The 13,591-nt window shown below is 35.8% G+C and overlaps 1 protein-coding gene and 1 long non-coding RNA gene across 2 annotated transcripts; both read right to left on the bottom strand.

Annotated features, from left to right (window-relative positions):
* Window positions 1-6,648: 6,648 nt before the first annotated feature.
* Window positions 6,649-8,926, bottom strand: LOC145619607 (uncharacterized). The gene is made up of 3 exons (XM_081674319.1): window positions 8,642-8,926; window positions 7,657-8,225; window positions 6,649-7,351 (listed from the first exon to the last, which is right to left on the bottom strand). The coding sequence occupies exons 1-3, from the start codon at window positions 8,924-8,926 to the stop codon at window positions 6,649-6,651; spliced, it is 1,557 nt and encodes a 518-aa protein (XP_081530445.1).
* A 2,557-nt stretch (window positions 8,927-11,483) lies between these two features.
* Window positions 11,484-13,326, bottom strand: LOC145621498 (uncharacterized). Its single transcript, XR_014108429.1, has 3 exons — window positions 13,195-13,326; window positions 12,436-12,548; window positions 11,484-12,336 (listed from the first exon to the last, which is right to left on the bottom strand). It is a non-coding gene; the product is annotated as an uncharacterized LOC145621498 (long non-coding RNA).
* Window positions 13,327-13,591: the final 265 nt, after the last annotated feature.

The raw sequence follows: 13,591 nt of genomic DNA, 5'->3' as shown, positions 1-13,591 counted from the left end.
AACTAAGAACCTAATTGCACCAAATGATGGCTCAGAACCTAATTCACATCCCAACTTCTGCCTTCTGGTTAAGAAGATGCAATTCTGAAGGCAGTTTTTGACTCTGGACCTTTTATTTAGGTATCTTGTACTTCTGTTCTAGTTTATCACACATACTTTGAATGCTCTGGATATAGTTAGCTTGGTTGAACATAGTGCTTCTATATGCGGCAGAAGCTTTTCATTTGCTATGAACCTCTGATTCTAGGCAAAGTAGAGAAAATGAACTAGTCGCTATTGTGATGGCTTTGAAATTGGGTATAGATTATAGCCTTGACAAAGTAATTATCGAATTTGTTTAACAAGTGGTCACCAATAGACTGTCCAAAGGTGCAACATTTTTGAATTTTAACTGATTTGGACGCTGTGCTTTGTGATGCTATGAATTTGAGCACTACCTTTGAGCAAGCCCTGAACCTCTTGCTATTGGCACGAAATTGGTGGCATTTTTCTTTTCATTGCTATTAGCTTATGTAGCGATTTTAACAGAAGAACATGAGTGATAGAAGTTTGAACACTTTGCTGGCATCCTTGACAATTTAATTCACTGTGATTTACAATACTTGGGCATGCCTCATGCTCTGATACTTTTAGGCAGACCTAAACAAAATAGTGACATTCTTTTCATTGATGTTTGTTTATGTAGCGATTTCATCAGAAAAACATTAGTGATTGAAGTTTGAACACTTTACTAGCATTAGTTCATTGTGATTTACAATACTTGTGCATGCTTTTTTGTTGGGTTAGAACTTATTTGGGCCATAATTTCTACAGGATTGTTGTTGTCCTGAACATGGAAATTATTATACATGATTGTGATATAGCAGGGAACCCACTAATGCCCTCTGGAGCTGATTCTTCTATTGGAAATGCATTGCCAATCAACAAAGTCAAGAGCAAACATCCGCAGACCAAGATTAGATTGGAGGCCCAAGTACAAAAAGGTGAAATAGTTGCTACAGGTCGAGATGACATTTTGTCAAGAGCTTTAAACAAACCAGAGCATGGAGGTTCTGTTAGGGTTGTTGGATCAGGCATAACTAACAAGGAGTACTTTGGATACAACAAACCAACTGCACCTAGCGAATTACATGCTAGAATGAATGCGATGAACTCAAGGATGGCAACAATGAGCAAGCAGCAAAACTTTATAATTTCCTTCATGATGTCATGTTTAATCCAAGAGCAATTAGGAGCATTCATGGCTGGTGGTGCTCAGCAAGGTGTTTTTGGTGGTGACCTTGCAAATTCAGGTGGGCTGCTTGGTGGGGAGGCAGCAGGTTCGGGTGGTTTCCTTGGTGCTTTTGGGAACCATTTTTATTCTGGTAACATCAGTGGTTCTAGTAGCCAAGGGGCAGCTTGAAATGGGTTGGATGCTGCTCATTTAGGCAGCTCATTTGGTAATGGTGTCCCACTTACACAACTCTTGATGGGAGGTATGGAAAGGCATGATGTTGAAGGGCATCACTTTGGACATGATTCACCTGGGGCTAAATCTCATGAACAAGCCTATACTGAGCAAAGAATTGCGACAAACTCAGAAGCTCAGTACACAAAAAGCCCAATCGTGGTCCATCCTCAACTTCAGAACCTCGAGACAGTGGCAGAGGCAGAGGCATACCATGTTCCTTGGCCTGAGGTGAACCATATGAATCCAGTTGAGCATACTCCAATCACCCCGACATCAAAGTCAAGTTGTGAATACCAACAACAACTATACATTTCCCGAGGTATTACCTGCTGAATTATGAGCTTTGTGTTTTCAAGTCTCATATAATGCTAAGGTCATTTAAGCGAGATTTCATGTTTGATATGTGGTTGAGCCTTTTGTTTTCAGGGATGGAGTGGCTGTCGCTTGGCAATTGAGGGAAGCGAGAAAGAGCTACAAATTGTTGCTAATGGAAAAGTCTACATAGAAAACAGCACGGAAGTGCTTGGTAATCATACTATATCATTGCCCCATGGTCATCGTCGAGTAACCATTACAGAAGATTTAATGCCTTCTGCTCCTTTGCCATGTCCTAACGATGAATTGATCTTTGTTTGTCAAGCTAAGAAGGCTTTCACAGCTTGGCCAAATCATTTGATACTCCCCCCCACAGGTAAAGACTTAAATCTGCATTCTTATTTTTGAACATCGTATTCTGGTAGTATGTTTTTGATGCAAACGAGGGTTAAACCCGAAAATAACATATTCTGGTAGTATGTTATTGTTCTTCTGTTGTGTTATAGCTGTCCTAGGCAGTAACAATGCATAGTCCTGTGCTAGCAGGGGCAGCAGCCCTGCAAACAAGGGAAGCAGCCATAAGTTTAGTTTTTGTCTTCCCTTTTAGATTCATGTGCAAGATTTCTTCTGCTAAAGCTTACATGCGTGTTATTTTTGTGTGAAACCATATTATTAAGGTGGACAAGCAACTAGATAAGGAGTTGAATATGACCACACCATCCCCACGATCAACATCCTCCCAAGCATCAACCACTCGTAGCTATGTTGTTACCGACAAGGATCGTGAGAAGGTAACGTCTACTTGGATGCGTGTTATGAGAAAAAAAGCTATGGGAATGCAAAAGGACGGGTGATACCATCTCCATAACTATCACGGAAAGCATGTTTCTTAACGAAAATGGGTTGGATGTTTCACTTGACTTTGAAGACTTGCTTGATTGGTGTTTCCAAAGGGAGGTCGGAGAATTGCAAATGACTGTTTTCATGAAGTAAGTTACCATATAATTTAGTTTCTAATTCTAATGTTGATTTTTTTGGCCCTTTAACTAATATTGATATTTCTCATGGGACTAGGCACCTAAAAGAACGTTGTGAATAAGAAGGTATCTTAGGAATGTATGGGTTTTGTGACTGTAACGTTCTTTCACTATTGACACCGACAACAGACGAGCAAGTTCGATCTAACTACTTAGCTCGTGTTTTTGGAACCAATGAGGGGGAGAATGTTAATTAGTTATTCTTTGCTCCTTTTGATGATAAGTAAGTGTAGTTCCTTTTTTATTATAGAGTTATGTTAAATCCACAAATTTTAATTGAACCTATTATTTATTTTACAATATGTCTAGTCTGCTTTGGACGTTAGCGGTGATTAGTCCATGGAATGGGTTGGTGTATTGGTTAGATCCACTTGGAGCAGAAAACGAAATCAACTCATTTGCACAAAAAATCATCATCGAGTATGTATTACTAAAATATTCATTTGATTGTTTTCTTGTGTTTTTCTTATTGTCTAATAAAAATGATTTTGTAGGGCATTAATTAAATTCAGCATTAAGCATCGAAAAGATATCAAGAAAATTAAAGAGAATCCAAAAATTGGGTGGAAGCAACCACGTGTAAGTTATTATTATTGGTAGCATATTTGATACTTAGTAGTGCAATAATAATAAAATCCAAAATTGTGTTGATGTTTATTTTTTTGTGACAGTGTCCTGTACAATCTGCATACACAAAGCACTGTGGATACTTTGTATGTCTCTATATGCTGGACATTATACAGAACAGAGTTTTATGGATTTCTGAGCAGGTATATTCAAAATACATGTCATTTAACTTGGTATTATTTAAGCCTATATGTAAACCCCTATGTCTGCCCCCTCTTCTTGTGTTTCCTATATGCTGTTTTGATTGTTGTTGTTGTTGTTGATAATCAAAGACATTATTGGCCAATGTTTTGAATTCACATACGTGCCTAGGAGTTATACAGTACTAGAACTCAGGTAGTTAAAGAAAGGGAGAGTTCTATACTTCTATTGATGTTAATGTGAGAATAGAAAAAGATTTAGAGGTACTTGTAGCTACACTGGCAGATTATCAAAGCACTATCATTCCTAATTTTAAACTGGCAGATTCAAAGCACTGAAGGAATCTCATTTACAACATGTACTTTTCTTGTAATAAACAAAGTTTAAAAATTTTCAGCAGTTAAAAAGCATAATATTGTTATATCAGAATTATATGAAAGGTTCTACTAAATGTACCTTGAAGTTGAAAGATAAATGAAGCGTAATGATTTTCAAACAATGTACGGCATAGTGCATACCGTTTCAATTTGAAGAGTGTCAGGTGTGTCACTGAGAACAGTTGTATTCTCTTCGACAGCAACTATTAGAGGCTGCATAAAGTCATAGTCAGAAAATCACACACAAAATATCAAATCAATTATTTCTAAAATGATGAGCAGTCAATATAATCATAAATATGGCAATAACCCAGTGGTATCCACAAGTAATGAATGATCCTTGTATATGGGTAAGAGTTGCCACAGCGGCATGAAATTCAGCTCACATGAGCTGCTGCTGCTCTGCTGTTTCCAGGTGCTTACAATTAACTTTAGAGGCACTTAATAGCTGCTGCAGACTAACTGCAGGCAGTAGGCCAGTAGGTATAAACTTTGCTGCTACTGCCCTTTTCTTGATTCTATGCTACTGCATACTAAATTCAAGGTCTATACTGTGCTGCTACTGCCCTTTGTGCTGCTACTGCTTGCAACGGACCAGCGTGTTCACTCAAAGTAAGGATAGAAAATAGAGGAAGGTTGTAATCGTATTAGCTTAAAGCTTGCATTAAACGAACATGGCTTTAGGCCATGACTCTCCAATGTCATTACAATAATTTTCTGGATGCCTTCCCATTTGCTATTCTACTTCTATTTATACTACCATTACAAGCATAGAAATGGCAATAAAGTTTTAATTACTACAAGTACTACTTTTGTCATTTTACTACTTAAGTCTAGTAACAAACAATTAGATAAACCTGCTTGTCCCCTGCTCTTTAACGGTCTGCTGCCCCTCCTTGCAATAACCAAGGCTTGTTGTTGTTGTTGTTCTGATGCTGCTGCTGCTTCTGTCATCTGCTGTAAGTCAGTGGGTGGAGGTGTTTGTTCATTAATTTCACTGCTACTGCTACTGCTACTGCATTCCCTTAGACTAGCCCAATCAATCCCTCATCCCTTAGACTAGCATCACTGCTGTAAACTGACTGAACCATACACCTTCAGGACCGGGCAAAGCAACTACCTAGCTAGCAAATTAGATTAGTGTTAGTCATGATACTATGTTATTAGTTAGCAAGAGTGATGTGCATACATAACTTTTATGTAGTTTTCTTTCTTTACTCATTTAGTAATCTAATTTGTTGTTATTTCATAATTATTATGCAATTATCTTTCTTTAGTCATTTAACAATGGCATATGTTGTAGGGTTTTCCCAAAGACCCTTGCACATATTATTCGGAAGATATTGACGAGATTAGAGACTTATGGAGTCAATATGTTCTTGATCATGATGAGCCAGAAGAACCTTAGTGATTGGTGATTTCAGCATGATGAGTACAAAATCAGATTAGGTTAGTCATAATACTTGAGAAATCTCTACCTTTTGTATTTTGATACATTGGCAATTAGCTAGTGTGTGTGTATATATATATATATATATATATATATATATATATATATATATATATATATATATATATATATATATATATATATATATATATATATATATATATATATATATATATGTAGGGGAGGGATCCGGTAAGAACCCCTCCTTATATAAGAACCCTTTCTTATGTAAGAACACCTTATGTTCTAAACTTTTTCTTATGTTCTAAATTTTTTTCTGTTTATTTTCTAAATTTTTTTCATATATTCTTAAAGTTTTCTACTTATGTTGAAATTTTTTTTCCAATGTTCAAATTTTTTTTCCAATGTTCAAATTTTTTTTTAAGATTATGTTCTAAATTATTTTTTCAGCTTATGTTAAAAAAAATTCTACTTATGTTCCAGATTATTTTAAATGTTCTAAATTTGTTCCTATGTTCTAAATTAATTTTTCAGCTTATGTTCTAAATTTTATCCTATGTTCTAAATTATTTTTTCAGCTTATGTTATTAATTTTTACCTATGCTATAAATCATTTTTTCAACTTATGTTTTAAATTATTTTTCTTATGTTCTAACATTTTTGGTTTCTTATGTTCTAAATTTTGCTATCTTCGAAATTATTTTTCTTATGTTCTAAAATTTTCTGCTTATGTTCTAAATTTTTTCAGCTTATGTTCTAAAATTTTACCTATGTTCTAAATTTATCTTATGTTCTAACATTTTTTGTTGCTTATGTTCTAAATTTTGCTGTTTTCGAAATTATTTTTCTTATGTTCTAACATTTTTGGTTGCTTATGTTCTAAATTTTGCTATCTTCGAAATTAATTTTCTTATGTTCTAAATTTTTCTGCTTATGTTCTTAAATTTTTTCAGCTTATGTTCTAAAATTTTACCTATGTTCTAAATTTTTTTCCATGTTCTAAATTTTTTTTATATGTTCTAAATACGAAATTCTCAAAATTACAGAAATGCCATTACTAAAGGATCATTTTAGATGGTTAGATCAAAATTAATAAAGGGCCGAGATTGGTTCTTATATAAGATTGGGTTCTTATATAGAGGAGGGTTCTTACATGAGCCTTCCTATATATATATATATATATGCGTTCTTTTTTGGAGTACAAATTTATTTGTACTTACATATATTTTTTTGAATGCTTTTTTTTTTTTTTTTTTTTTTTTTTTTTTTGACAACGGTTACAAAAGAACACTAGCAATACCCACATCTCCTGCACTGAGTGGCCAGGAGATGAGCTTTATGGACGTCCTTCCTACTAGTTTTAATACACACTACAAACGCACGATCCCTAGCCTTATGTCTGATGTTCTGAACAATGGGTCTGATCTCCTCCAGCACCTGTTCTGGTTTAATAAGTCCACGTATCAGTTGTAAAGAGTCAGACTTGATAATAAGATTTGGGAAGTGCATAGGAGCCAGTTGAATTGCAGTAAGGATTGCAAGGGCTTCTGCTTGTAATGCTGAAGTTGCAAACACCCTCTCTGCATGAAGTATGTGCTGGTGGTCGATTGAATCTGCTGCAAACGCCACTGCTGCTTCCCAATCACTCCCCAAGGCATCCTTCCTGCTTTTCCAAGCTGCATCTACACACAACGACAGGCGAGGCCCCCTGACTGCTTTCCCGGAGCACCAGATTGTAGGAAGTGTAAGGCGCTGATGAACTTGAGGAATGGGTTGATTTTGCAATTGGGAGAGTGATCTTGCTTGCCATTGTCTAGAAGCGTGCAACTGTGCTATCTCCATCACACTTGACGGATTAACACTCACGCCTTCAAACAAAATTTGATTTCTGTGGATCCAGATACTCCATAGTATAGCTACAAACTCAACAATAGGGTCATAGCTACCATCTGAAAGACGCGATAGATAATTTAGCAAATTAATCATCCAAGACCTGCAAGAAATATGCACAGGGTTAGCTGAAACAATTCCTAAAGACGAACATTTCCAGATCCTTTGAGAAACTTCACACTCTCTGAACAAGTGATTCAGTTCCTCTTTGCTATGCTTGCACAAGGGGCAAGTGTCATATACTCTTATTCCTCTCCTGATCAAGTTGTCTTTGGTTGGTAGGATGTTCTGCAGAATTTTCCATATAAATAGCTTCCACCTGGCAGCAATTTCAATTTCCAGAAATTCTTCCATATCCTATTTTCATTTGGCGCTTGAGAGAGATGACTTGTTTGCTGTGAGAGGAACCAATAACCTGTCTTAAATGAAAAAGTTCCCGATTTATCCCTTGTCCAAGTGTATTCATCCTGGGATTCCTCCAAAGGAAGTTGCACAGCTAAAATATCTCTGGCTATAGGTGCTTCAAAATGTTTCCAAATGAGATTTGCATTCCATCTTCTCTCTGAGTTAATCAGATCTTCTACCTTCAGTTGCTGATTCAGGCCTGTCGATGAGTTTTCGTGTATCCTTCCTGCTTTGATCCAATTATCTTTAAAGACTAAGGTGTTTCTTCCATTTCCAATTCTTCTTCCTAGTCCTTCCTTGAATAGTTTGACTGCCCTGATCATACTCTTCGCAGCCCAGGAGCCTTTAGTGAATTTCCTTCCAGAGTTGCCTACTGAGATTGGGTCAGCTCCATATTTAGCTCTAAAAATCCTACTCGCTAGTAGGGAAGGATTTGCATAGAACCTCCAACTCTGTTTCATTAGAAGACTGGAATTGATATTTCTGACATTCTTCAAGCCCAGACCACCATCCTCCTTATGCATCTGCAGAATCTCCTTTCTTCTCCAATGTAGGATTTTTGTCCTGGTTTCCTACTCCAGAAGAAGTTATACAGGATGCTATCAATCTGTTTGATGGTTTTACTGGGGCACCAGAAAACAGAAAGGATGTGATATGCTAGGGAGATAAGGACACCATTAATGAGAATCAGCTTGCCACTCTGAGATAGACTAGAAAACTTCCATGAGGATATCTTATTTTGAATTTTATCTACAATGCTTGTGAATTTCGCGCTTGATCTCCCATCTACATCCATCGGGCATCCAAGATATTTGCCTAGATTACCTGTACTCTTTACTTTGAGTGGTTGTCTTAGCAGTCTGACAAACCTGGAAGGGGTATTTGGACTGAAAAGGATGCTTGACTTATTAGCATTGATCATTTCCCCCTACACTTGACAAAATTCATCCAAAATAGTCTTTATAAGCCTGCACGATTTAGGAGTTGCCTTAAAGCAAAGCAATGCATCATCTGCAAAGAAGAGGTGGTTAACAACTGGAGCCTGCCTTGAAACCTTGATACCTTGAAGGAGCTTTTGCTCTTGCAGTCTTGAGAGCTTTTTAGATAAAGATTCCATAACCAGGATAAACAGATATGGTGACAAAGGATCTCCCTGTCTTAGTCCTGCCTTTGGAGCAAAAAAAGAAGTTGGCTCCCCATTAACCAAGACAGCATATGTAACCGTAGAAATGCATTGCATGATCCATTTAATCCATTTTGGAGGGAATTCCATATGAGCTAAGATAGAATGCACAAATTGCCAACTAACTCTATCATATGCCTTGCTTAGATCGATCTTCAGGATTCCTTCAAATCTCCCTCCTTTCTTCAGTGACTTAACCTTGTTAAGGATTTCATGGGCAATTTAGCAGTTATCAGCCATCAATCTCCCTGGGATGAATGCATTCTGGTATTCACCAACAAGATCAGGAAGGATAGATTTAAGTCTATTGACTAGGCACTTCGAGATGATCTTGTATAGTGAATTACATAGACTGATCGGTCTGAAATCTTCCACTTTCTTTGGTTGTTTCACTTTGGGAATCAGGGTGATGAAAGTTCTATTTGTTTCTGAGAGCATGAAATCCGAACTGAAGAAGTGACGGACTCCTCTGATAACATCCTTCCCTATACAATCCCAATTCTCCTGGAAGAAGAGAGGAGGTGTACCATCAGGGCGACTTGAGGGGATTTTGAATTATATTTTAAAGTAAATCAAAAGACTAAAATTATCATAATGTTAGAGAATAGTACGATTACAGGAAAGCTGCCATCAACTATGGGCTATCTTGTTCTATAATAACCAGATTTTTGGTCAAATACCTTCAAGTTTTGACAATTTCAGACTAACATCTTTGCAACTGTCTAACAATCATCTCATCGGCCCTCTACCTGATCAGCTTGCTAACACATTTTTTTTTTAGCTTAGACAGTATATTATTGGTTGTTAAAGAACATACCAGATTGGTTGTTTTATTATTATAACTTACAAGATCTTAAGTAAGCTCGGCAGGGATCAAAGGGGAGTTGCAACAATCAATGTCTTCCTTTAATCAATTTTTAAGTTTGTAATTTTGGTGAGAAAGGTAGCTTACAAACTGAGTGAATATGAATTCTTAATGCTTCTTGTAATGTTAAAAGTAATTAGAAAATTAGTAAAAGTAAAACAATTAGTCTCAAAAGTAATTAGAATATTTGTGCTAATTGGCGCTAAAGGATTTTTGTTTGAAAGTGGAGGATGTGATCAATAGAGCTATGAATTTGGTTGGTGAATATGAAAAAGCTAATGTGGTTGCTGCACCTCAACTGCTAGTACTTGCAAGACTTGGCACCTCTCTGACTTTGGCATCTATAAAATCAATACTAATTTTGCTGTTTCAATGATAATAACTTCAAATATTTTTGGCAGCAATGATTGAAATTGATGTTTTGCAATAGCTTGGTAAACGTGATAAAATGGCAATCGGTGAGTTATATTTCTACTACCTCCGTTACATATTAGTTGCAAATTTGGAATATTTTATCTCTCACAAATATTGCCCAAAGTTGCAACTAATATGTAACGGAGGTAGTATTTTGCATTTGCACCTCTCTATTTGTTGCTATCGATGGCACTTTCACAAAGGCTTTTTAAGTTTGCCTGCAGTGTGGTTAAATTGTTTTGTTTCTTGCAGTTGTGTGTAATTATGGAACTATTTAACTATTGTAACCATTTCAATTCACCAATGATTATTTCAATCAATACTAATGATGTTGTGTTGGAGGTATTGTGCGTGACAGTGAGGGTGACATTATGGCTGTTGTTGTTTGATGAAAGGTAGCTTTGAGGTTGAGGTTGCGGAAGCGTTTGTAGCTAGACATGCCTTAACCATTGCTATGGAAGCTAGCCGTAGCAATGTTATCCTTGAAACTAACAACTATACTCTTTTCTTAAGGAAGTTTCTGGTTTTGGGTACATTGCCAGGGCTAGTCTTTGTAATCATATCTATTTCTCTTTAGTAAGTAGATGTGGTAATGTTGTTGGCTTCTTGCTGCCCATAAACTTGCTCATGCTAGTAGAGAGTATGTGGAGATGAGAGTGTGGATTGGGAAGGCTTCTCCTTATGTAATGGATGTTGTTATGATAGATTCTGCTAGCATTCTGTAATAAAATCTGCTGCTGCTTTCTGTCAACCAAAAAAAAAAAAAAGCTCATGATGAGAAATACATTTGTTGTCTCTAAAAGTAAATAAAAAAGAATATAAAGTGAATAAAAAGGACTTTAAAGTAAACCTATTAGCTCAAGTGGTAGAGCACTATGCGGATGCATAGAGGTGTAGGTTCGATTCCTACATAGGTTACCTCTAAAAGTAAATACAAAACATTCTAAAGTTATTCAAAACACCTCAAAAGTATATCAAAATAACTAAAAAGTAAATTAAATTAGCTCTAAGATACACATACAATTAATTGGGTTTGGAGGCCTCGACTATCATTACATAGAAAAACTTTAAAAATGTTGTCATTTTTATTCAAGATCGGCTAAGAACCCAACTTCAACTCTATTTCTACCTTCAAATATATCTAAAGTAATCAAAAGTAGAGCAAATTATGTCTAAAGTAAATAAAATTTGCTTTGAAAAAATCAAAATTCAAACACAGGATATAGAACCAATATGAACCTACGTGGGATTCGAACCCACATCTTTTGTGCACTTGCACAATGCTCTACCTATTGAGCTAGTAGGCTAGTATATATTATACATTGGAAGTAAAAGTAAATCAATATACCTCAAAAAGTAAATAAAAAAGACTAAAAAGTAAATTAAAACATCATTAAAGTAAATAAATAATATTTCTTCTGCTCATGCTTCTGCTGCTTCTCATCACAGGCTTCTTAGGTGCATAGGCTGCACTCTTGCTCACAGCAGTTTCCTGTTTTGCTCTACTCTAAGAACTCCCGAGTAACATGTACAGCAGCAGAGCAGAAGTAGCATGGCAACAATAGGCAGCAGAGCAGAAATGGCATAGCAACAGCAAGCCATGGCAAGGCAACAGCAAGCCATGGCAGTGGCAGCAGCAGCCTAGGCAGGGACGGTAGCTACGGAAGCAGCCTTGGCAGGGCCAGTAGCTGCGGCAGCCCTCACACTCCAGGAATTCCATAACACTCTGGTGTAGGCCTGGGCATCATTTTTCCAGGTATACAATTCAATGAAAAATCAAACCCAATACTTCCCATGAACAAATTTGAACATTTTGAACTATACCCAGAAAAGAAATTATACTCAAATTCAACAAATTTTTCAATGAACATACTAAATCTGGTAACACTTCAAATAATTTATTATGTGCCAAATTCAAAACTTGTATATCTTCAAGGCAGGACAATGAATCTGGCAAATAAACCATCAAAGATTTAAAGCTCAAATCAAGAACAGTAATATCAGAGAACAACCCCAAATTTAGCACAGGGAATGTGCAAGGAATGTCAGACCTGAATTGATGCGATTCAAGGTCAGTTAGTGAATTGAAAATCTTTGAAGACTATAGCAATTCCATTGGGGATCTGCCATATGAACAAGATAACATTTAAAGCACTCAGAGCAATGTGAAGACTTCTAGCAGTTTCATTCCCTTTTTGCATTGCAGGTACAAGTGCTGCAGCTGCTGCCCACATCATTGTAATTACAATTAACTTAAAAGTAAATAAGACTAACTCAAAAGTAAATAAGATAACTCGAAAGTAAATAGAATTTCACTAACATCTAGGCAATTCTCCAAGCTATCACAAGTAAGCGAAAAATCCAATTTGAAAAGAATGACATATAACATAGAATCCAACACCACTTCGATATCATGAGGCATAAGCTAGGTAGCTGAAAATGAAACATAATAAAAAGAACACATAATCAATTAAGTCAAATACAACAAAAACTCAATTGTGATTTTTTAAACTTCATATGTTGCATAAAAAAGACTCAAAAAGTATAATAAAATAATACTCAAAATCAAACTATATCAAATTATACCAGGAGCTAGTATATCAAACTCAAAAGTAAGTCATATCAACTCAAAAGTAAAAATATCAATTGGTTTAATAAAGCATAAACATGTGGATGCTTTGAAAAATTCAAAAATAGATTTTTCCAATCAAGTTCTGCAGTTCCAGTAGTATTAGTGTTTAACAAATACATCGTGGTTGGCCACAAATTTATCAGAATATAAGTATCATAAAGAGTTTTAAGCAGCTAACAACACCCTGTGCTAACATCTAAGCTCAAAAAAGTAAATTACATAATCTAATACTTCGTATAAATCAACTTAAATACATAAACATATTAAATCCCTAATATATCAATGGAAATCACAAAATTCGAACAAATAATTCAATCGCGAGAAACCCTAATTTTCCCAATCGAAAACATAACTAGATTTCCGCAAAAACCCTAATTTTCGCAATCAAAATCGCAAAAACGTGTTTCAAAATCGAGAAAATTCATAATTAAACCGAAATTTACATACCTTAGCAGATTATCGCGAGAAATTGAAATGCAAAAGCGAACAATTTGAAGAGCAAGAAAAAAATCGTCTCTCAGAGAACCAGGAGGAAGAGAGAGAAAATCTAAAGAAGAGAGAGAAAGAAAATAAAGCGGCACATGAATCAAAAGGGAGGTCATTCAGCTGACCAAATTACGAAAATACCCTTAATGAAATTGAAAAAGGCGGGTGAATCGTGAGCCGTCTGATTGAATCACATGATCTCGATTCTATATATATATATATATATATATATATATATATATATGTATACTACCTCCGGTCCAATTTACTCGCAATAAAGGGGTATTATTTGTGAGATATAAAATATTCCCGGAGGTAGTATATATATATAATATATATATATATCGAAAATATTTAG

The sequence above is a fragment of the Chenopodium album genome, chromosome 27, assembly GCF_948465745.1.
Source record: "Chenopodium album chromosome 27, dcCheAlbu1.1, whole genome shotgun sequence".
Taxonomy (NCBI): Eukaryota; Viridiplantae; Streptophyta; class Magnoliopsida; order Caryophyllales; family Amaranthaceae; genus Chenopodium; species Chenopodium album.
The sequence above is the reverse complement of the archived record's forward strand: the minus strand, read 5'-3'. Positions and strand labels throughout refer to the sequence as shown.